Below are 24,069 nucleotides of genomic sequence, written 5' to 3' on the forward strand. Positions count from 1 at the left end.
CAGGCTGTGTGCATTTCTCTGTGGACTGAGGCTTTGATGGCTTGTGTAATTTGATAGAGGTAACTCGGCTTGATGGGGCATCTCCAGCCTTTTGTTTTGGTTTTACACCTGCAACTTTAATGTGTGAATTCCTTCTCTCAAATCCCATCACTGCTTTCCACCGGCATCAGGCAGCATCAGTTTTCATATACATATGATAAACCCAGCAGACAGACATAAGTATTGACGAGCTGCTAACAGAGCTATAAAGAGAGTGGATATTGGATTTACATTTGGGATGTAGTTAAGTGATGACATGTCAATGGTTGTGTTTTGTCTTAGTTTGTTGTCCTAACCACAAGTGGCTAGTGGCAAGTCAATTTTGAGATTTATCCAGACTTTAATTGATTATCCTTTATATTGCAATTAACGGGTGATACAAGTGAGTCCATGCCACTGTGTGTAGGTCCCATAAGAAATACAGCAACTAGAGCAAATTATCATATGTTGTCAGTGTCAGCATGGGATGGGAGGGGGTTTCATCTCACACCTTTTCACACAGGACATTTTGACATGTCATAGCAGAAAAGCACAGGTGTAAATATCTATATTAACAATGGCTTAATTCCATTCAACTGCTTCAGTTTCAGGGTCCTGGTACTGCTCGTGCCAGCTCACTGTCACCGCTTACGGAACAAGTGTCTCGTTAATGATGGCTCTGTTGAACAGAACAGAGACATCAATATTGTTATTAGTGCCATCTGTGCTTTTCTGTGACAGGTCAAATGTCTGCTGTGAAAAAGGACACAAAATAACAGTAAATTCAGGAAATATACATTTGAAGGTGGCGCTGATTCTGCCGTCTGTCGTGGCTGTTTAACATGTTTCCACATGAAACAAAATGCTGGAAGGCACTTCATTTAAATATTAATGAGACTTCAACTTGTTTGTTTTTAGGAAATGGGAAAAACATGTAGCTTTTCTTTGATAGTGGAGAGTTTGCCTGGGTCATGGGGGTGCGGGACGCCTTCAATACAAGTACACATGTTAGATTTGTGAAATTCTGAGATATATGGTTGCGTTGTTAGCCCTTAATATAAAATCAGAGGTCACTGGTATATCTGGTATAATTAACCAGGGGGAAACATATCCTCTGATGATTTGAAGACAGCACAAGTATAAGGAATATTAAGTTGGTGACACATTTTCTGGGCATTTTTCTATTTTTATTCTCCTGACAGACTGAAGGACTGACGGAGGAACTTAAAAAGCTGAAGGCCAAAACAACAAACAAGTTTCTTCGAAAAACTCAAGGGAGGCACACAGCTGCCAACACACAGCTGAGCATCTGAGGGGACACACAAAGGCACACTGACATANAGGTACAGCAGCATTGATGTGTCAATCCCTGGGAGCGAATGTGATAAAACAGCTGCTTTTTCTGGGCAGTTACATATATTGAGATGCAGCCGTCTCATATTTAGTTGATGCATAAACAGCCATTTACAGATCTGTGATTGCTGTCACAGGGTCAACAAAGTTTTTTTTCCCCCAGAGGTTTATTTCCTTGTTTTAAGGAAACTTGAGAGCTGCTTCAGTTGGTGTGGATGGTCTTTATCAAACATCTACAGTCGAGTCTCCTGTTCTTTGTTTGCAGTATAACAACATGATGAATGTGACAGAGTTTGGGGTGCAATGTGTGGATGAAAGAGGAGATGAGTACGGGCAGCGGAGACGAGTGTAGCTTTGATTAAAGTTGAGTGTGAGAGGAGGATTGGTTTGTGGATTTACCGAGGGGTTAGGCACGTTATACTCTGTGTACTATTAAATGTCTACACCTTCAAAGTAAAGGGGAAACTAATAAAAATACATGAAAAATGGAGATGGCACTGAGGGACTTGAAAAACCTCTCAAATCCAAAACTGCCAGCACCTGCAGAAGAGAAGTGCTGACGCCTGCACAGCTGTTAGCGCGGATACGCTTCAGTGGATGGAAAGAAACACGGCTTTACGTCTGCACACATGGCTAAAGGTTCACTCTGGTCATGGTGAGTGTATAATGCAAACAAATGAATAATTTCCCCTGTGAGTTGCAACATTTCAGACACTGTCAATGAACATTAACAGCATTAACAACGACGGTGAATCGCTCTTTGTATTTTAAACGTTCAGTCATACTAAACTTCAGCTACCTTATTTTGGAGCAACAGGCTAGCTGAAGGCCAATGAAGATCAACATGTTAATTAAGCGTTACATATTTAACAGCAGCCTCGGTGTGAAAGCTCAACAGAGCACATCCTAGATCCGTCAGAGGAAATCGTTTTCGAAAAGACATGAGGGATAATTCACATAACTCACCATCAAGGTTAGAGTGACATTATGGGGCTGAGATTGTCAAGCTGGAATGTTTTCATATTCATAAACATCAGCTACTGGGTCAGCGTGGATATATCAGCTGGTATTTTTTTGTCCTTTTATAAATTGCTTTTTTAAATAAATCCTGCAAACTGGAAACTGACCCGGTACTTTAATAAATAAGAAAGATAAGAAATTACATTATGAGAGAAGCCTCAGCCCCTTAATATCGAGTGAATAAACTTTCAGATAATCAGTTCGGTGCACGCGGGGACAAAACGGGACAGAAAAGTGCAACATTTAAGTAAAGTCAAAGTCACAACAGGTCAAAGAGTCACTGGTGGAGACAGAGATGAAGAGGCAGGGGACACAGAGCGGTGATCTGACCGTGACTTTGTGCTGTCCGGTGAGGTTGGGCCATTCACACAGCAGCTGGCTCTCAGACAGGGTGAGGACGCAGGGAGTTTCTCCAATCAGCACCGTGTAGTTCAGGCGACTGTTACCCGGAGCGGCTGGGATCAAGTTACGACCCTAAACACACACACAGAGAGAGAGAGAGAGAGAAGATGTGAGGGAGGAGAGGCCTTCAGCTCATTCGTATTTTCACACAGACATTGATCATGTTGTAGGAAAGATTGTTGATGAGCAAGAAACTGAGTGAGGAACCATCAACACATTTTCTTTTTCGAATGACCTTCAACTCTAACCCTCTGATTGGTTAACAATGAAGTAATTCAATATGACATGAATAGTTTTCCTTTTTTTCTGTAAAGAGAGAAATGAGACATAGACAATAAAACTGCTCAATTAAAAAATGCCTTAAATATTTTTTCTTCCCATTAACAAATCCCCCTGATGACAAAAATCTTTAAAAAAAAAAAAAAAAGTTGGTATTTATTTTAATTTAGGTATTTATTTATATTTTAAAAGTCTCAGCAATTTTTTTAAGCAGCTGGGGGCTGTAGTTTTTTGCAAATGTTACTTAAACAGCAGTAAATTGTTTATTTGTTGGGGACTATTTTCAGCTGCGGATGAATACACATTAGGCCCTCCTGTATATACGGCAGCAGGACAAAGCATGTGAAAACTGGTTGACTCACTGATGTGTTTTTAACAGCTTTGGACAATAACGATGGAGCTCTATGGCACAGAGGAATAAGATACATCAGGCTTTGGATATAAACACAGAAGTTGTAAGTAAGATCAATTCACTGTTGGTCTTTTAATGGGAGTTTTGTTGACAACAAGCTGTAACTGTGGGCTTGCTGATGCACTGTCTTTGTGTATCTGATTGCGGTTTAATGTATTCTATTTTGAACTATAAATCAAGCCACAGAAGGAAAACAAGAGAGAAAGATGAAAAAGAGGGCGATAAAAGTGCACTCGTGCCTACTACAGGGATGCACAAACACCCTCACCCACATGGACTTGTGCTGGTTTTTTTCCTTTGTCCGCATAAACTGAATTCCACACATAACGTCTGTACAGGAGGTGTGTAAATTCTAACATTTGTCAATTTCAGTACCAGTTTTTCATTTCAATATCAAGCCCAATTTGACACACACTTTGTCTGTGATGGAGGGGGGGAGGGGAGGGGGGGGTTAGTGGTGTGAAAGGAGGAAAACCAAGCAACAGCAAGAAAACAAAAAGCAACAGGGGGAGAGATGAATACAAAGAAAACAAGATAGGAAATGTGACAAGAAAACATCAGGAGAGCGGGAGCGAGGTGTGGAGAGAGTGGAGAAAAGATTATGAGAGAGGTAGAAAAAGATGTAAGGAATATACTCAGAAGTGAGAAAGAAAAAGGGAATGACTGGGAAACAGAGCTAGTAAGAGAGTGAGACAGTGAGAGAAAGGGAGAGAGAGAGAGGAGATAGCTGCCGTGTGTCCCGCTGGCTTAGCAGTGGGACACAGAGACAGACTCCGTTTTCCAATCCCGTCGTCTCTGCAGGCTGCCACCGAGCCCTGCTCTGCAACCCTGTAAACATGCATCCCATTCCATCTCGCAAACACACACATACACAGACACACACACAAACACACACACGCAGAGTTCAAGCCACACACGCACTTGAGTCACAGCCACACACAGAGCTGTTGCCACACATACACACAACAGGCGAGAAGCATCATGCGGGGACTTGCTCTCGGAGACGCACAAACACACACACACATAAACACACACACACACAGGGAAAGCACTCAAGAAACACCAAGACCAGATAAATATTTTTTTCTCTCGCTAACACACCTCAATGAAAACACACCCGACACTTCAGATGAGAAATTAATTGCGTGGCGAGCGCGGTGCATGCATCTGAGAGAAACGCTACCCCCACATCCCATCTCGCCAAATTGCATTTTTGTCCATCTCATCAGCGCTTCGACTAGGTAGGCAGTTCCACCAACAAGCCAAGCAGGAGATTTGGCAATTACAGAGAGGCTCTTTGCTAATAAATTATCATTTAAGAAATAAATCATGATGGTTACGCTGTTTTCAATTTTTTCATGGAAATAAACACGGGCACACGCTCGCTGTGATAACACAGGAGATAGTCAAGGCATATTTGAGCAAAAGACAGAAACACTGAACACTGGATTCAATGCTAATCTGACACATCAATGTGATATTGATCTAAAAGAAATGAATAGTATATTGTCTCTTTATTGTGAACACTCTCATTAAAGTTGAAGTAAATGTGTTTAACCATTTGATATACTGTACAGCCCACGTAGTGTCAGCAGTGAAATGACTGATGTGTGCACTTGAGATATTTAGTTTTTTACCTTCTTAATAATTTTTGACTAATCTGCTGGTTATTTCACATTCATAATAGCACATATATTCCCTCAGAAACAGCCACATTAATGCCTCTCCAATCACTCCTCCACTACATATTTCAGGTGAGCTTCAGTGTAATAATATAATGACACATACACTCGACGCGCAAATTGCCAATTAATTTCATAAACTTATGTCCAATCACTGTTAATGAAAATGAAAACCAATATAATCCAAATCTCCTGGACTCTGGGCCCGTGTGCTTCCACGCTGCCCTTCCAGCGCTAGAAATTAATTACACAAATTGAAGGCAGCGTTATTTAAGAGGGCTCCGGGCTGCAGAGGAGGACAGCAGTCAAAGAAGTTGCTGTTAGTTACTGAAGGACAGAAACAGGCCTTGGAAGGTGTGGACGATCACATTCAGCTTTCAATTATGAATTTGTGAGGGTTTTTTTTTTTTTTTCTTTTTTGCCTCTGAGAGACCTTCTATCACATTCAAGTGCTTTTTTTTCTTTTTTATGAGAAAATAAAATGCCAGCGAGTGTGTGCTTGTGTGTGTCAGTGAATGTAGACTTTGCCATTATTAATACAAGATTGGTTCAATATGTTTGAGACTCTTGTACTCAACCAAAAAGCTATGTATCTACCACTGCCTGAGACTTTTTTATATGGCTGCTCAGCATCAATACTCTGTTTAATGGATGTTTAAAAAAACAAGAATTCATACTATTTTATTTTATATTATTATATCAATATTTTATATGCTATATCCACCTTTAGCTCTGTTTACGATAAAATAACAGCAGCCTCTTCCAGTGTTGTGCTGTACAATGATCTTTGTTTACATAAAGTATACTTATACTACCAGGACTAACTAGCTCTACACTGCAATACAAAACGATGCTGTTTCCTTGTGTCCATGTCTTTTACACGAATCAGCTTTAGCTTCAGTCTTTTACCATATGTCCTGAATGGACAGGCATAGCAACAGTAACTAAGAGAGGCAGGGCTTAGTGAAAGGTCAATTTAGAAGTTTTCCCATAAAATCTGACCTGATGCTTTATAGTAACATGTAAGGATGCTCTGGCAGATAAAAAACAGCTGATTCCATCACAGTGCAAAAACAGGGATTATCTTCTATTTCTAGTCTTCCTAATGCATTTACTCCTGTCATGTGAAGGATCTATTTATCTACCTCTGAGCATACTGGAAAAAAAAAATTTAATTAGCTTGAAATCCGCACCATTTTCTAACACCAAGTAAATTTCCTTGTAAGTGTCAATAGCCTCATTCCCAGTGCATAAGCTGTCTAGAGGCAGGACACAGCTCCATTACAGAACAAGTCCCTGACAAGTTGAAATGTGTTTACAAAGCTTCCTTGATAAGTACAAGGCTAAGCTGTTTGCAAGGCAAGAACAACCGATCAGAGCTCTGATAAAATAAACTGAAATGTACAGAATTACAGAACAATGCTTTCAAAAAATAACACCTCTGCCTTTCTAACCTTAAGAATGAGCGGTGACGTGGGTTTGAGCTCCAGTATTCCAGAGGGGCTCAGTGGCTCAAACACGGGGTCGGGGTAGTAGCTGAATGTTTCATTGACCACAACGAGAGCGTTCACGTTGTCCATGTAGAACCCAATCTCGTCCGGGCCAGTGCCGGTCTCTGAGAAACCGAGCTCAGAGTCTGCCACCGACGGAGCCAGGCACACCATGACTGAGTTGTTATACACCGTACAGTTCTGAAAATGAGAGAGAGGGAGGAAACAATCAAGTTAAAGGTCCCATATTGTATAAAGTTAGAGTTCCATATCTATATATCCATGTCATATATTTTTGATATGGTTTGGGTTCTATATTAATACTGTGTGTTAATACTGCCTGTATTCAGAAACTGAGCCTCAAAACGAGCCGTCATGAGTTCTGTAACCTTGTGATGTCACAACAAAGCAGTCACCACTGTCATCCATGCCCCAGGCCCCGCCCACCTGAACCATCCAACCTTGTAGGATTTTGTATCTCTGAGTGTTTACCTGAAATCTGCTATACATTTATTTGGTTAGTCAGCCAATCAGAAGAGAGGCTCAGAGCCGCCTCTCTTCTGATTGGCTCACTGACCTCAACTACATTGAGATGGCTTTTGGTTCTTAAAACCACAGTTATATTTTCTTATGGATATCAACATGATAAATAAAATACCTTAAAAGTGTAAAATATGGGCCCTTTAATGGCTTATGTTTCCAGTCATCAGGAGAATTTTACCATATTTAAATTTGAGGTAATGAACTGTAGTAGGGAAACAAAAAATCCTTTAGTGTTCTTCGAATGAAAACACATACACTACAATATATGAGAGTGGAAATCTAAATACTTTTTCTAATAATCTCGTTACGGCTCTATTTACAAGGCTATCATGTATAAAACAGGTAGCACGGCCTCCTCTTAAGATACTGAGAATAACCTGCAGGCTATAATTTTCTTTCAAAATGGATCTATTGGGTAATAACCCATCGTTTTTGTAAATCAATGCCCTGTGAAACTGCGATGCTGCTATACTTATTGAAAATGGAAATTGGTTGGAAATTTATGATCAGCTGTTAATAATGGGCAATGTGCTGCGTGCATTTGCTTGTACCTGAGAATATTTCACATCATTGTTTTGGAGAGTACGTGAATAAATGATCATGGTCATGTTTGCATCAATTTATACGACTGCCTGGAGGACCATACCAATGTTTTTGCTTGGTTTAGACAATTTACTACAAATATATTTTAGATTGCTACCACAATTCTTTGCATATGGAAAGGAAGCTTAAGAATAACTGTCATATTGATTTTGGTTAAAGCGCAACTGGGATGTATAATAATAACTACAGTGAATGAAAAAATATATCTTCATCGATAAACACCGATAAAAATAAAAAAAAAAAGGAAAATATTAATTGAAAAAACATGATGTGTGTTATTTGTGTTGTGAATGCGTCACTATTAAGCCGTCAGATGTTCGACATTGGAGCATCTCACCAAGATGTGGGTTTTCAAATGATTCCGCACATTCAGTTTCATTGCAGTGCAATTCCCTTTTGACACCAAAATTAGTGGGTATGAGCAGTTTTTTAAACGTGGGTAAACTAGCTAAATAAGGCGATTGACTCCTTTTACACTGCCAGCCGGAGAGGACACACACACGATGTCACCACATGCAGTTACAGAGCACACACACAGATGCAGGGGAGAAAGAGTGAGCTGCTAGTCGCTTTGCAAACTTGGAAAAATGGACCTGTCCCGTCTCATCCCCGGGTTGGTGCTCCTGTCAGTGTCTCGGTGTGAGGCACTACGATCGGTGATTGTGTGTTTTTAAAACTTATTTAGGGCCTGTGGCTCACTCTTTTATCCCCGTAGCCACTGTGTTTCTGGTTTAACAGCACACCACTGGGCAGGTGACAGGTGTATCTAACAGTGTTTGTGCTCTAAAAGACGTTGAAAGATGTGAAAAATGCCACAGCACAGAAAATAGGTGAAAATAAGCAAGTTCACATGCCGATTGGAGCTGGAGCTGATAAATACTGCTCTACCTCTACTCTACCTCTACCTCTAAACGTCTACCACAGAGTCATTTGACCTGGGTGTGAATGCTGATTGTTCCCTTTTCCATTGAAAAAAAAAAAAAAGCCTGAAAAAAAAAAGACAAAACTAAAAGCAGTCATGATGTCTGCTGTGACCTATCTTAAACAAATCTCTGCAAGTTGCCTGTTATATTGCACCAAAATGAATAGGAACCAAAGGTTGGGATGGTGAGACAAATGTATTGAAAAATGTAAAACACTACAGTATGTTTTGGAAAATGGCTGTCAGTTAAGTACTCGCGATTTTGTAGTAAATGGGCGACAACATTCAAAAATACCAGCATGGTTCTTTAAGTGCAAAGTAGTGCTTTGATAGAGGGCTGTGTGGGATGCATCGTGAAGGCTGTTTGCCTCAATAAACGACAGCTTTATCTGCAGGTTGAAGTGCCTTAGTATTGTTTGAAGTTTAGTTCCCTAACGCTAACAACTAAAGAGCTTCAACTCATGGTGACAATCATCAAAGTGCTTTGTGAATATTATCCATAGAACCGATGAAACTCTTCGGCTCCTTCAGCGGGACTTTAGGTTTTGAGTTTTTTTTTTTTTTTTCCTTTCTTCTTTATTCCCCAGAAGATTTTCTGCCTCTCCCCCCTCTCTCTCTCTCTCTCTCTGTCTCTCTCACACATGCACACACAGTCTCTCTCATGGTGCCTCTTTTTGTGACACAAGCACTCATGTGGTGCGGTGACATTTGAAAAGCTGTGTGGCCTGAGGTAGCGTTAGATGTCTGAAGCTGTAGCTGTAGAGAAAGGAGACGTGAGCAAAACACAGAGACGTAGACTGTCTGCCACCTTCAGCAGTATTATTGAAGATGTTGTCTGCAGAATTTCTTGTGCGTGTCAAGGTGCATGTCTGAATGTCTTTGTATGTATCTGAATGTATGTATGTATGAATCTGAATTATGTATACTGTACATATTACATACCCAGGTGTGTTGGTGAATTTTCGATTTGTGCATATGAGCTTGTGCATGGTGGTGTGTGTTTCTGCACTGGCTGCTTGTCAGTGTTAACCTGTCTGTTAGTGTGTGTGCTTGTAATGTGCGTCAGTCACTTAGATACTCACATGAAAGGATTCTGCCTGCCCATACTTGGCCCTGATCTTCGGTTCACGGATGGTCGCGAGGTTGGTCCCGCTTACTGTCAGCAGAGTCCCACCACTGTGGGGACAAAAAAAAAGAGAAGTGGGAGGTGAGTGAAAAGAAACGGCTGAAATGTCGGCGGGTAAAACCTCCTTCAGGTCAAACAAATCTCTGCCAGAACATTTCTTATTGGTAAAGGCAAGATTTGACCGTATTAAACCAAGACCACAATCTTTCCCCATCTTAAGTCCTGCTGGTGCTTAAACATAACCATTAGAAGTTGAATGATGCTGTAGCTGCTCTGAGCAGATACTGTGCTGCAGGAGTGGATATTTAGTCAAAAACCAAATGAAAACTGAAAAACATTTTACTGGTATATTTGGATATGATAAATAACAATTAATTAACTAATTGTGTTAAAAGAAAACATAATCCTTGCAACATTATGTTTCACCTAAAGCGTATTTATATTTGCAAATGAGCACTATATGAATGTAATTTCCAGGAGACAGGATTGGCTAACATGAAAAGTGATGATAAGGAGCAGAATTAACACAGACATTTGCAGTGTCAACACACAAAATATTTTTCATAAAACTGTGTAGTTCAGCACTTCATGTATTATTAAAAACTTGAGAGAATACAGCCTGACCACTTTGCAGGAAATAAAGAATATTTGGCTCCAAGTGTGGAGCGGAGTGCCCTGGGCGTCAGGTAGGGCTCAGGGATGAGCTGTTTCTAATGGAGTTAACAGAGGGAAAAAAAAAAAAAAAAAAAGTAGAGAATGAGAACACCGGGGAGCGCATGTGTGAGTGAACCTCAAAGAGAAGGAGTAGAAAGAGGCTGAATGAGAAACTGAGTCAAAGGGAAAGATCCACAGAGATATTGCACATTCTTCGATCACAACTCCATGCACAGTAAATATGGGCTCGTCCTTGAGCCGGTGAAGGTCACTGCACTGATCCAGTAAACTCCAGAACTTGGCTGAAGCCCCTGAGCATCCTTTCGCCGGTGAGTAGTGTGTGGAGGCAGACTCACACCCTCTTAGTGTAGAAACATCTACTTGTTTGGATCAATTCCCAAAAGGATTTCATGTGTTTTTTGGAGTTTGTGATTCAAGTCTTGGGAAAACGTTAGGCACCCTTCAGTGGTTTACCGTGTTGGTATGACCCAAAATGATTTGTGGACTTGTTTCCTTTGATGACCCCCCTCAGAAAGTTACTAGTGCTGAGAGAGGATCATGAAGTCACGGATGAAATAAAATCTATATCATGGAGGACTCTTGACACTTGTAAAGACAATGGAGTTACTCTGTCCTTTTCACTGCTACACTTAAATCGGATTTATAAGGTTTTCGTGAAAGCCGTCTTACCTTCTCGATGCCTCCCTTGCTTTTTTTTTTACAACGGCAGTTCCAACCTCTGAGTACTCTACTCGATTTTTTCTGCAAGAAGATCACTGCCTTTCACTGCTGTGCCCCTGAGAAATATAGTGTATAGGATTCCCTATCGTGTGTCTGTCTGCAGGTTCCCCATCGCCTGGAGGAGGATATACTGTAGTCTCAATCGCTGCTGCCTGAAATAAAAGGCTGAGATAATGATATATCCTCAAAAAGTCACAAGTGTGCAGCTCCCTTCCAGGCCATTGGACACTAAAGCATTTTTTAAAACATGGAGTGAAAATCCAATGGGTATTTTGGGCCTTGGTTAAGGTTGTAGTTCAAATGGCCAACACCCATTGTTATGATATCTCACTGAAAGGGGATCTCATCTCTCTGCAGATGTCTCGCTGGCTGGGGCGAAATGTAATACACCTAATTCTCTGCTCAGAGATCCCTGACTCTGACTGCTGCTTCCACTATCTACACCTTAAAGACAAGGGTTTCAAGATTTACTCCCTCTGTTGCTTCGGTGATATCAGCTCTCTGCAGGGGTGGGGAGCTCCTCATTGTCACTTCCTAGGACTTTTTAACTAAGGAAGTCTCTATTCTGTAGACAGATTTGCCACTTGTCTCCCGGTGTGCTGTTCTTTCAGCTCTTCTCACATATTGTGGAGCTCTACACCAAAGTATAATTTCATCATTTTTGAAAAACAGACGTCTTGGTGTATCTTGACCAATCATCTTTGTACCGGAGCTGGCCCTATGAAATAGCTACGCTCTCTCTGTTCTTTATCCCTTTATCCCTTATCCACCATTCTTCCAGGATTCATGATAACTTGAATGGCTTTGAGTAATCCAGCGGGTCTACTTGTATTATTTCCACGTGAAAGTGATGAACCTGCCCTATAAATTATCCTTGGACATTCTGCCATTTTGCTGAAAAAGCTGGGAGCATTTTCACCGCTTTTACCTCGTGCAGTTGCAAGTGGTTGAGTGGTGACCAATGACCCACTGCTTTTGAATTGGAGGATTAGGATGTAATAGCTGTTTTTGACAAGCCTTCCTGTCTCTACACCAATCAAAGATAAGACAGAGCAACATCTGCTGATTCCTGCCTCCCTGACAAAGAAGGCAGGACGTTCCTGTGGTAGAACGAGTGGTTGTTAAATTAGAGCAAGTTCTAAAGATCCCTTCAACTAATCTAGGCAACGTGTCCACAGGTCATTATAAAATATGTTATTGCATCATGTGACTCGCTCGTCCCTGGCTTGGCTTGCAGCTCAGACAGCACCCTCTCCAACCCTCTACCACAGATGGATAAGAAGACACGTTCCTACGGTTATCCATGTATTAACATTGATTTCTGCAATATACAGGAGTCTTTTCATTGTAGACATTAACCTGACACTTATCCAGAAACACAACATGCAGCAAGCACCAACAGTAGAGTAAAGTGATATGGTGGATAGCGAGTCTTGCTGGCTAATGCTAGACATCCATCCCTCACTTTAATCCAGGAAGATTTACAATAACAATAAATGGATAACAATAGGGAAGGTTAGGGTGTAAATGATAAAGATAGCTGTACCATCTCCTTCATTGTTGATAGACTAAAGGATTCAAGTTTGGCTATTCTTCTCAGCAAAATTTTTTTTTTCTCTTTTGGCAGCTTGCCCATTACTGGCTCAGGAGAATGAGTCTCATTCATTCTGAGTCTCTTTGGTGTTTCTATGACTGTAGATGTTATTGGGGGGGGGGGGGGGGGGAATCAAGTCTTTCACTGGTATTTTTGACAGCTGACACGGGTGTAGCACTACTTGCTTCCACTTTCATGTACCATTTGCATTCACTTTTTGTGATGCTGTACTCTTGTCATTTCCACTACAGCACTGTAATCTTCAAGAGCCAAATTCAGCTGGAAGTGAGACACTTCAAGTCACTATGGCTGAGTGCCATGAAACTCTGCCATGATGTGGTGAAATTAATTTTGCACCAATCAAGCCCGTTCTGTCGAGCGGAGTCTAATTAATGTTAAAAAGTTTAAGTTGTAATATTGTAAAACTTCCATCTGAAATCTTATAATGATTTTTTTAATCTCATTCTTTAACCTACGCTCCACTTTGAATGTAAATTAGTTGTTCTAGTGTGACAGCCGGGGAACGTTCTCCTGGATTCTTCTTCTATTAGTTTGGACTGTTGCCATGCAGTAATATCATTTATCTAGCTAGAGTAATATATCAATAATAAATATGTTTTAATGAGTACCTTAAGTTTTATAAGTGTAATACATAATGCCATACACTGCCATATTAATCTGGCCTAAAAACACCTGTATGTTAGCTACATACTGTAAGCTGTGGTTTGCTCATGTACTGTAAGAGCTGTAAACAAAAGAGAGCGATGAAGGCAGCTGATAAACAAGGGAGCAGCAGCCACATTCAAATGAACTCATTTTTAATTGGAAGTTTATGTCACTGCCACAAATGCATCATGGGACAGAGCAGGCTGCACTTATATAATACTGCCTACCCTCCACCTCCTTCCTCCTCCTCCTCCTCCTCCTCTCTCTCTCTCTCCTTAGCTTGATGTATATTTGTGCTGAGTCCCTCTGTCCCTGTTGCTCCTCTCTTTGTCTAAGTGAGTCTCTTTAGCTCAGGTACATGCTTCAGGGAACAGACAACAAGACAATCAGGATAAACTCTCAGGGATAGCTGGGGAAATCCAACCACTGTTGTTAGTGTGTCTCTCTAGATGCTCTCCCTCCCTCGCTTGCCATCTCTGTCCTCCTTTTTTCCTACCCTCTGCCTTGTCCTTATTCTCACCCGGTTTTGGTCTAATCCTCCTCTCACTGTAACTGTCATTCATTTTTGGTACATTTTTGCGGAGCTTTCTTGTAAGTTGACTGTGATACTGTTAGCTCAAAATGGAAATTTGAGCTAACATAAATGAAACACACAGACTGACTCAAACCAGCATTTAAAGGAGCAATTTGCAAATGTTGCTATTACTACGTAGCCAGCGTTAGCATTAACAGCTGTTACTCACCAGTCTTGGCAAGAGCTTTAGCCATTGTTGCATTTAAAACACACAAGGTTATAATTCGCCCTCTGAGCAGCACTACATCTTCGGAGCAGACTAGATGCTACACTGAAAGTGACAAAACAGTCCAACCGGGGCTAGCTGGTTAGTATGCTAAAGTCCTAGAAATAGAAGCAAAACAAGAGGGTTGTTTTCCACCACTGGAGACAGCTCTTGGCAAGTGAAAGAGTAAAGTTTGATGTTGAACTGACAAGTTTCATCTAGAGTGGTTAAGTAAACAGCTGTTAATGCTAAAGTTGGCGAAGTAGCAAAAGCAAAACTTACCAACAGCTCCATCAAAGCTTTGAAGCGAAACTAATTTATTTAACAAAATTGCAGCAATCATTGGATTAGCTTGTGGTTAGCAGTACGGGTCTTTTTGCAAACATTGACACTTGAATTTGAATCTGACCAACAGAAAGCCATATTGACAGTGCTAACAGTGAGCCAGAGAGCCCCAAAAAGCTGCTGTAGCTCATTAGCTTTGTTGCATTGTCCACTTTTCTTTAATCCTCTTCTGTTGTTGTATGAACTGTTCCACAAAGGAGGCATGGTAAGCAGACAGTTACACAGGAGTCAGTGGTAGAAACTGATTTTTTTTGTATCAGCAGTGGGAACTGACTCCCTACGCCACCAAGCCTCTACCTACCTTGTGAGGACATGTAGATGAACTTGCTTATGCCACTTCCTGATGTGACCTGTATGCTTGTTATAAAATAAATACTTTGGTTAATCAATTTGCACTTTCGGGATATTGACGGAATTGCCTGCTTGTTGCCTGAACACCTATATTTAGTACAACCAGTTTGCTAATGGTTACACAGATTAAGGAGCTGCACTGGAGTAGTAGGGGGATTCAGTGACTCGCTTAAGGGCAACCTTTTGACAGTACTTGCTGAGGAGTGGCAAGCCTCATACCATCTGCAGTCTGTTTGGGAGAATATCTGAATATTTTGGTCCAAAATTGCTTGTCTAACCTCTGCTGCAACCCAAATAGCTTTCCTCACTGTCCCAGATGAGCACTCCTCATTGATTTATTTTTGAAGTGCTCTGTCTTCTTCCTAAATGGAAAATCATCAGCCAAGCACAATGATAATGCACTCTCTCTCTCTCTCTCTTTCTCCCTTCCCACCTCCCCCCTTCTCTTTTTCTCTTCTCACTGTCTTTCATCCACTTTTGCTATCATCACCCAAGCACAATGATAGTACTCTGGAGGCGTGCATGTATTCGCACAAAAGCAGACAATGAGGCAGATATGAACCAATATGATATCACATCTCAGTCGTTCGTTATACTTTCTACCTGAGCCAACATGTGACACCGTAACGGAGGGCGCTGGCTGAAAAGCATCAGCTAAATTAAAGCTTCTAGCTCTAGCTTTAAGCAACACACACCTTTTGTGTATCTCGGTTTTGTCGTCGTTTGTGAGGTGTGGGTGTGTTGTTTAGTGGTTTTCTCAGCCAGATGGAGGAGGGATCTGGGGCCAAACATCAGGGACTCTGGGAATCAGTGGGGCGTGTGTGTGTGTGTGTGTGTGTGATTGTTTGTGCATGCTTGTGTCTTCTATATGTGGGATCATCATCCCTGAGTGAGTTTCCTCAAGTAGAACCCTAGTTTTGAGCTTCACAAGCACACACACACACACGTAGCCTCACAGCAGGTGTGCAGGGCAGTGATTGGGCCTTAGCTGCTTCTCGGCCAGTCCTACTGAGCAAAGGGAACAGGGCAGGATTCATCAACACTCTCCTCTAACAAGCTCTGCATCTATCTGCTACCATCTACTGATGAGTCACCACAGGGAAGGAGGCAACACAGAGGAGGAAAGAAAGGAGCAGGAAGGAAGGAGATAAAATGAGAGGAAACGGGGGCTACACAGTGGCCTGTTTCAACATCTCGAAATAAATTAAGAAGGTAGGGAATGAAAATAGACAGAATAACGGAGGGAAATATATAAAAGAAGAGTGCACAGTAGGTGTTCTGATATAATATAGTAGATTGGATTGGCCTTTTCAGATAGGTGAGTAACATAAAACTGAAAACTCATTAATCTGGACAGAATTTTAGGCTCTGCCAAATTACAGAAGGTGGTTTTATGAAAGACAAAAATGTTCTGTAGGAAAATTGTGACCCTCATTGCCAGCCGGCACCCAGCTCCAACACCTAAAGATCAAGGATCCAGGACAGGACTTGAATCACACAAGGATCATCAGGTGCAAATAATCAGTGCGTATTTGGGAATGTAATAAATGCTGTGCTAGTGGGTGAAAAATCAACCACATATGTGCCTGACACAGGATTAAAATCACTGATTAGTCCGAGGCATATTAAAACCACCCAATGTCCCACAGAGAAAAGCTGCTGAGGTAAGGGATAGGTTTTGCAGTACCAAGTATCTTTCAGAAAGACCAGTGTGTGTGTGTGTGTGTGTGTGTGTGTGCCCTCCAATGCCAATAAATCTACTTTAATGCGAAACCTTTGCTTGTGTGTGGTCCTCCCCGGTGATGCTGCTGTCATGTTCAATGCTGAGTAGAGGGTCTTAATTTATTTAGCGGGGGATATACTCTGCAGCATCGCATGACAGGCTGTGGAAAGCCGAGTGTGAAACCGAGAGTTGCATTAGTTCAGGCAGAGAACTTTGGCCTCGCATATTATCAGCTGATCAGCATTAGCTGCCTCTTCAGTCACCAATCACGTTCAAACAATTAATGGGCTGTATAATCTGACAAGCTCACACTCCTCATTTTGGGATCAACGAAGCTGCTGCTGCTGCTGATTTCCTCCACTCAAAAAAGGTTTTACTTGAGCCAGATGAAAAAATCTCCGGAGGCACTGTCAATTTACCTCGATCCAAACCTGCTGTCGGAGCTCACATCGAAGTATTTAAGTTTGCCCAAACTGCTTCAAGAACGCTTCCTCAAATTTGTCCTGGTAATGCTGCTGCGTCACGAGCACTAGTATAAAAGTCAAGGCCCAAACCCTGATTTCCTCAAGCTACTAACTTCTCAGAAAATCCACCCTCTGTCAGGACTAACTATAAATGAAGGATATTTGTCTATCTGTATTTAGATTTTCTTGACAACCACTCATCCTATTGACTTCAAACTTTGCAGGTGTATTGCTGTGGGGGCACAAGGAAGTGCGGTGTCTTTTGGATGAGCGCTTCTCGAGTGGAAGCTTCAAACATCGGTTTCCTACATGCAACCACCTGACGTGAAGAAAATGGCAGAACTGCACTACGAGGGCAGTGCAGCACACGGACTATTTACAACGTGCTCAGACCAGGATTTTAAGAAAAGGCCTACAGCTCTTTCTACGCCATCACCCAGACGCTATCGGAGCGGAGAAGCCAACTCCGGCAGTAAACAAGACTGACGGACCACTTACACCGCAGGGTGTATTGCTCAGGACCAGTGTGAAGTTATTTGGATGATGCTCTCAAGAAAGAGGCCTAGCTGGATTAACACAGACCAAGCAATCGGCCCCTACAGACAGACACATTTTGAATGGGCACTGCACTGGTTAGACAATATTCCAGTGGGAAACAACATTTATGGTTTGGTGCATTTATTGAGTTCCTTGTAAGAGCTCTCCAACATTGGTTCATTTTAGGAGCAACAGCCATTTGTTGCTATAACTAATCAAATATCCTCCGTCAACCAAAATCTGTTAATTAGTGAGATGACAAGTTGCCAAATACAAACAACCGAGCCAAGCCAGTTTGTCTGGAAGCCCTGCTTGAGCTACAAATGGGTATTGTGAGCCTAAATGGACTAAACACAATAAAAAAAAGTGCAGCTGAACAAATGATCACAACACAGTGGCTCACCTGGCGATGCTCCAGTCTGGTTCAATCCTCAGGACAGTGGGGTCTTCAGTGTAGTTAAACTTGACCTCAGGGTTTCTCAGCTCAGCGTCGTCGATGTCCACCAAGACTGACGAACTGCCTGGTGACAGTCCAGCTGGTGTGACACACACTATCTCACGGGCGTTCCTCCTGGATGGACAGAGAAAAGGAAGGGAAAGTTGGAGGAAGGTGATGGAGCAAGCATTTCACAAATAACAGAAGGTGGACAAAAATCACTGTCAACTCAGACAAGCGCTGAATTGCCCACAAAGCTTTATAAATGTAAGAAACTGTAGCTGAAATCTATACTACAGTATCATAGGGAACAGTTTTCAGAGAGAACAGTAGAGAGAGATCTGCAAGGTCACAGGAATCACCTTTGGTTAATCAAAGCTTCTGATTGCAGCACTGTAAGCCATCAGCAATAATGTATATTGTGTGTGCACTGTATTGTCTGTGGCACCATTTATACCTGGTATTATCATATGATCTGTATCGGGATACATCGTATTGATATACAATCTTCGGGCCTTTGCGTTAACACCTGATATACTTAACTGTTCATGTTGTCTCACATTGGGATCAGATCTTAAAATGCAAATGAGTTAGGATGGGCTGCAGGGGTTTCCTACAAACATGGCCTGTCCCAGGTCACTGGAAGCAATGTCTTGGATGGGTGGCGTTCATATTAAAATGTTAAAATAATTTCTTTTGAGATTTTTCTTTTTTTTTTTAAATGTAGTAACACTGAATCAATTGAATTGGCTGAGATCTGATCACAATATGAGCCAGACCATCTCCAGATGTGGCTGACCTGGGCGCAGTGCGATCACAGTGCATTCAGCCTGCATTTACACTTAGCATTAACATGTTTTCCTTCGCCAGACAGGATATCCAGATTCAGATCGCATGTAAATGTCAGGTATAAATGGCATTATATATCAGGCATATACAGCGTGTTCAGCGACAAATCCTGTTCACTTCAACGAAGAATTGTATAGTGGAAATAACAGCAACAGCTCTGTATGCCGTGACTAGTGTAACCTCTCCTCCACAGCTTGTCGTTCTTTTATATCAAAAGAAATGAGATAGGTGGTTTACTGTAGGGAGGATTAGAAACAGGGAACTGAAGTCATGTTTAATGAAGTTTGTACCTGCTATGATTGGTGCTCTGAAGAGGATCAGCGCCACCAGTCACAAACATTGGGGTTGGAAAGAGTTTGTGTGTCTGCGTGTGTGTGTGCGTGTGTGTGTATGCGCTGTAAATTTGTGTGTCCGTGCTCGCGTGTCCCATAGGCAAAATAACATTTTCAACCGCAGTCTTGTGTGCAGTCCCCAGTAGCTACATTATCTAATATGTATTTAGCACAGTTGAGTGGTGGCTGCTTTTCTGGGCCATGACTTCACAGGAGCGACTTGTGTGTGTGTGTGTGTGTGTGTGTGTGTGTACTTTAATGTAGTATTGCACATTCAATTGTGCCTCTACACACCAAGGCAGTCACATAGAGAGGGAGAGAGAGAGAGAGAGAAAGACAGGGAGAGCCTGTAACCATAGCAACCCCATTCACAAAGAACACATGCCCCAGCAACCTTCACAAGATGCCACAAACACAGTCACACAGTTAGGGTGCGACAGATAAAGACAGAGCTGAGGTGAGCGAACAGTTGCCGTGATGCTGGATTACTGTGAGGAGGCTGTGGCACAGAAATGACACTGTGACATCAAAGCTAGCATACAGTTGCTTCAATAGAGATTAGCTACGAGAAGCTAATCCATGCATTTGACATGCCAGCAACTGTGGTGATAGTTTCGTTTTTTTTTTTTTTTTTCACGCGTTAGATTAGGGAAAGCCGGTGTGAGTGCAGACAAAGGAATACTGTGTGTTTGCAGGCAACAAGCATGTACATTCAGGATCCCCCCCCACACACACACATACACGAAAACACCATAACCTGACACACTGATTACATGCTTACATGTGCATGTAATATCTTTACGATGATGACATTTTTTTTTTGCACCTAAACAAATCTTTTAAAAGAGCATGTTTATTTATACACACATATTTTCTGTTTTTATTAATCTCTTGCATTTTTTACAGTACCTTCAGTCATACTTATGAACTTGTTTTACTATATATACTAACTTTAAATATTCTTTATGATGTTCCCATTTTTCCACAGGGATGATTAAAATTTAATTTAGATTGAAGAAAAAAAATTGATCCTTACTTTTTGAAGTAGCAGGGCTGTGGTCCTATGCTGACAGACACGTAGCTGCCTGCGTTAAGGTTGCTTCCCTCGATGGTGACCCGGGTGCCGCCAGAAATGGGCCCCTGAGACGGCTGGATACGGGTGAAGTATGGAGTCTGGACAAGAGAAGAAATAAACACAAGTTAATCTTAATAGTAGCAGATGAAAAACTACATGATTTTACTTTCTATGCAAAATACAAACTAACCCTCAGTATCACATGGAGTACCAGTCTCATAAACTGAGTAAGAAGAATCAAGAGAGCTCAAGAATAAGAGTGAAGATAAATGAGATGACATTAAAAAACAAGTCAATAATACATATAAAATGCTATTTTAATAGGTGATATTGACAAAGTCATTAAGGCAAAACAAACAGGGTTTAAAGAGCTTGAAAACAAAGCGCTGACCATCTCCAAAGACCTCCTAATTTAGCTTTTAGTACCAATAGTATTTAAAGTTTAATGACACAATGATCCTCCTTAAAAATGATAGCAGTGAAATTAAAAACAACATTAATGTAATTTTAAAACTAAACGGCTCTGACATAATTCTTGAAAGGAGCTTGTGATATCATATTTGCGCTTCACTGTTCCATTCTCAAATTTAAAAATAATGTCCTTTGTTCTTGGAAACTTTTCAACAGAGCAGTGTCTGTTCTGAGTCATCATGGCTCTCATAGAAAAACTAATCTAACAGAGAACCTTGTTGTATAGTCCTTACCACAAAGGTGAATGGCCTAGGTGACAGGGCTCTGTAGTCATTGACGCAGTCTCTCACGCACACCTCCACCTGAGCTTCTTGGACCCTGTAGCCCGTAGCGTCGTTCAGCAGACACACTATTCTGTAGATGGAAAGTTGGAGGAATTGATTTTGAAAATGACGGAGTAAGAGGTCAGGGTAAGGGTGATGATGTTGTTGTTTCTTTCTTTGGTTTCTTTTGTAACAAATCCACCTTAATACTAAACCAGTTTGCAGAAGTACACAACTGTGCCAACAAGATAACAAAAGCAAGGACATACTGTACATTAACCACAAACAGAGGACTGTCGCATCCACATGCAACCATTGGTGTCCCTGATAAATCTGCAGTCCCTGTACTTCGCGCACTAGACACCCCAGAGTGGAGTGAATGGTCAGTCACGTGACCCCAGCAGACTTTGTATGCATAGTACACTGCACTGAAATATCTGACACAATAGATTTGAATCCATGTCTCAGGAGTAATGAAAGAAAGTAAAAAAGAAAATAGAGCGAATCTGACGAGCACGGAGGAAGAAAATATAAAAAAATATGACATGTTTGAAGCGGTGCAGGAATGTCAAGAATAATGTGTAAAATAACTGATGTGTGTGTAATATTTGAATAGGGATGCCCTCTATCTCAACATGCATCATTTCCCAACTAACTGCACTACAGAGAGATTGTTTGATCTGCGTGAACTCAATTCCTCAGCCGTGTAGGACCCAGCAGAGGAGTAAATGTCAGGATGGAGGGATGAGAAAAATAAAGGAAAGAGCATATGTAGGGAGTAATGGAGGGGAACGACAGATAGAATTTACAGACACACAAAAACCTCCCTCCCTGATGTCACTATCTTCTCAGCTGTTGAGCAAGGCTGCACATACGCAGAAACCATGCTCAGGCTGACTTTTTTGTCTGTCATTTCATCGGTCAGGATGAGAGAGGTCCGGGACACTGCTGCCTTTAGTGTGTGTGTGTGTGTGTGTGTGTGTGTGTGTGTGTGTGTGTGTGTGTGTGTCCTCATATCTATGAGTGTGTGCTCCAGTGAGAGACAACTGCTGTCTGCGTGCGCCTGCAAATGCATTTGTCTGAGCTTTGTGAGCGTACACACCTCTGTGCCATTTACAGTCTGTGCATGCTCTGTAGTGGATGTGCGTTTGTATGCGTATCCTCTGCTCCTTTACTTACCTCTCTGCACTCACGTACTCCTCCTCAATAGGCACGCAGGGCACCTTGCCCAGCCTGACGCCCATCTGGATATCTCTGAACTGCAGACCGAGATTCTCCCCCAGGATGGTCACCCTGGTTCCCCCTTGGCGAGGCCCTGTCTCAGGGAACAACTGAGGAACAAGAGGACGGAGGGAGAGTATACCGAAAAGAGACAGAATAGAGGAAAAAGAGACAAAATCAATATTTTGATCTTTGACCAGTGGATTCAAAAACATATTCACATTAGCATAAGTATACACATACACATTAATGTGCAGTTTCATATTCTGTCCCTCTACAACCAGTTTAAAATGTGAAAATGGTCCCCAAACATGACATTTCTTGAACGGGCAAAACGCACATAAAAACACACAGAGCTACCAACCCACACAAATACACACACACAAACCATACAGAATTGCCCATATTAGGTGATTCAAGTTTTGATGAAGAAAAATCACCCTCTTGGCTTTGAAAAACACAGAAAATGAGATAAAGAGAGGGCGAAAAAACAAGTTATGCTGACACACAGAACCAAACCGGCGTCATCTCGGGGGGGTTTAATTGAAACTTATTACGGCGGCTTGGCTTCGTCGCCGAGGCTGTGGCGCTGTAACGTGCAGTCGCGCTGCTGCCGACCCGTAATGTGATTTATCTAGCCAGATTATGGCGCGTAACGGGGACAGGTGTGGTGTGACAAAACAAATATGGTGACTGATGGACGGTGGCTGTCACACACACACACACACACACACACATTACAGCACGGACATGCACACACAAACCTAATCCCTAACAAGCATCACGAGGTAATTATGTATAATCTGTCCATTGCCCTGTTCTTCTGCAGTGCTTGGCTGAGCAGTCAGTGCAGTGTGGAAATGCAAAGTTAGGCGCTGACAGTACGGAGGGGATACTGCTATTATTACAGAGCAGACAGTTATAAACAACAGACCTTGACAAATGGTGATTTCAGAAGTGTTGGACCAGTTTCGGGGGATGAAGAATTTGTCTTGTCCGACACATGAGATATATATAATTCTAAACTTTTATCTGGAGAAAGTCAACTGAGATCCAAACCCTTTTTCTGCACCCTGCTTCAGAACCAAAGGCTACACTGTTGGCTAATAAACAAAGCCACTGGAGCATTTGGACTTCAACTGCCTATATGTGTATAAAAACCCACTACCCACCAGAAAATAAAAATCATACATTCATACACACTGATACAACCATTTTAGAATTTTGCCAAATGTCATTTCAATTTATGTAACTCAGGGTGTCGGTCTTTCTGGAATAAAAGCATAGAACAACTAAAAAACTGGAGATTTTAACAAGGAATTGTGGGATCTTCTTGTTGAAGTAAATTCACACTTGTTATGTTCTTTCTACAATGGAAATCAATGTTTGCAAAATTCATCCCAACGCTGAACAAGTTCCCACTTGCAGTTTGCTTTGCTTTCCCCTTCTGACTGAACCTCTGCCCAACAGCTCTGTCTTCCTCTGTTACCTGTCTTTTTCTCACCATTCTGATAAAAACATACTGTCCTATTTCCTGCAGTACTCTATTGTCCAAATATTGCATCAGGTGAGTACTAACAGTTTGTTCCAACACTGCCTCTGTACAGACAGAGGGTTTGTAAGTCATCAACCTGTAGGAATTGTTTGTATTAACTTTCAAGGCTTCATTTACTTCCATTGCTGCAAGAAAACTGTAAGTTACTTACTCCCTGAAAAAG

General features: G+C 41.6%; 1 protein-coding gene across 1 annotated transcript in view; it reads right to left on the reverse strand.

The window, feature by feature from the left end:
• The window catches only part of LOC111230678 (plexin-A1-like), a 224,213-nt gene that overhangs the window by 45,068 nt on the left and 155,076 nt on the right, over positions 1-24,069 (reverse strand). Inside the window, exons 14-20 of the mRNA XM_022757485.1 lie at positions 22,310-22,461; positions 21,101-21,221; positions 20,358-20,494; positions 18,108-18,275; positions 9,807-9,900; positions 6,621-6,857; positions 2,722-2,865 (exon numbers count right to left, since the gene is read on the reverse strand). Of these exons, the coding sequence (XP_022613206.1) occupies positions 2,722-2,865; positions 6,621-6,857; positions 9,807-9,900; positions 18,108-18,275; positions 20,358-20,494; positions 21,101-21,221; positions 22,310-22,461 (1,053 nt within the window). The remainder of the gene's footprint in view (positions 1-2,721; positions 2,866-6,620; positions 6,858-9,806; positions 9,901-18,107; positions 18,276-20,357; positions 20,495-21,100; positions 21,222-22,309; positions 22,462-24,069) is intronic.

The sequence above is a fragment of the Seriola dumerili genome, unplaced genomic scaffold, assembly GCF_002260705.1.
Source record: "Seriola dumerili isolate Sdu_G_001 unplaced genomic scaffold, Sdu_1.0 BDQW01000278.1, whole genome shotgun sequence".
In the NCBI taxonomy this organism is placed as follows: domain Eukaryota; kingdom Metazoa; phylum Chordata; class Actinopteri; order Carangiformes; family Carangidae; genus Seriola; species Seriola dumerili.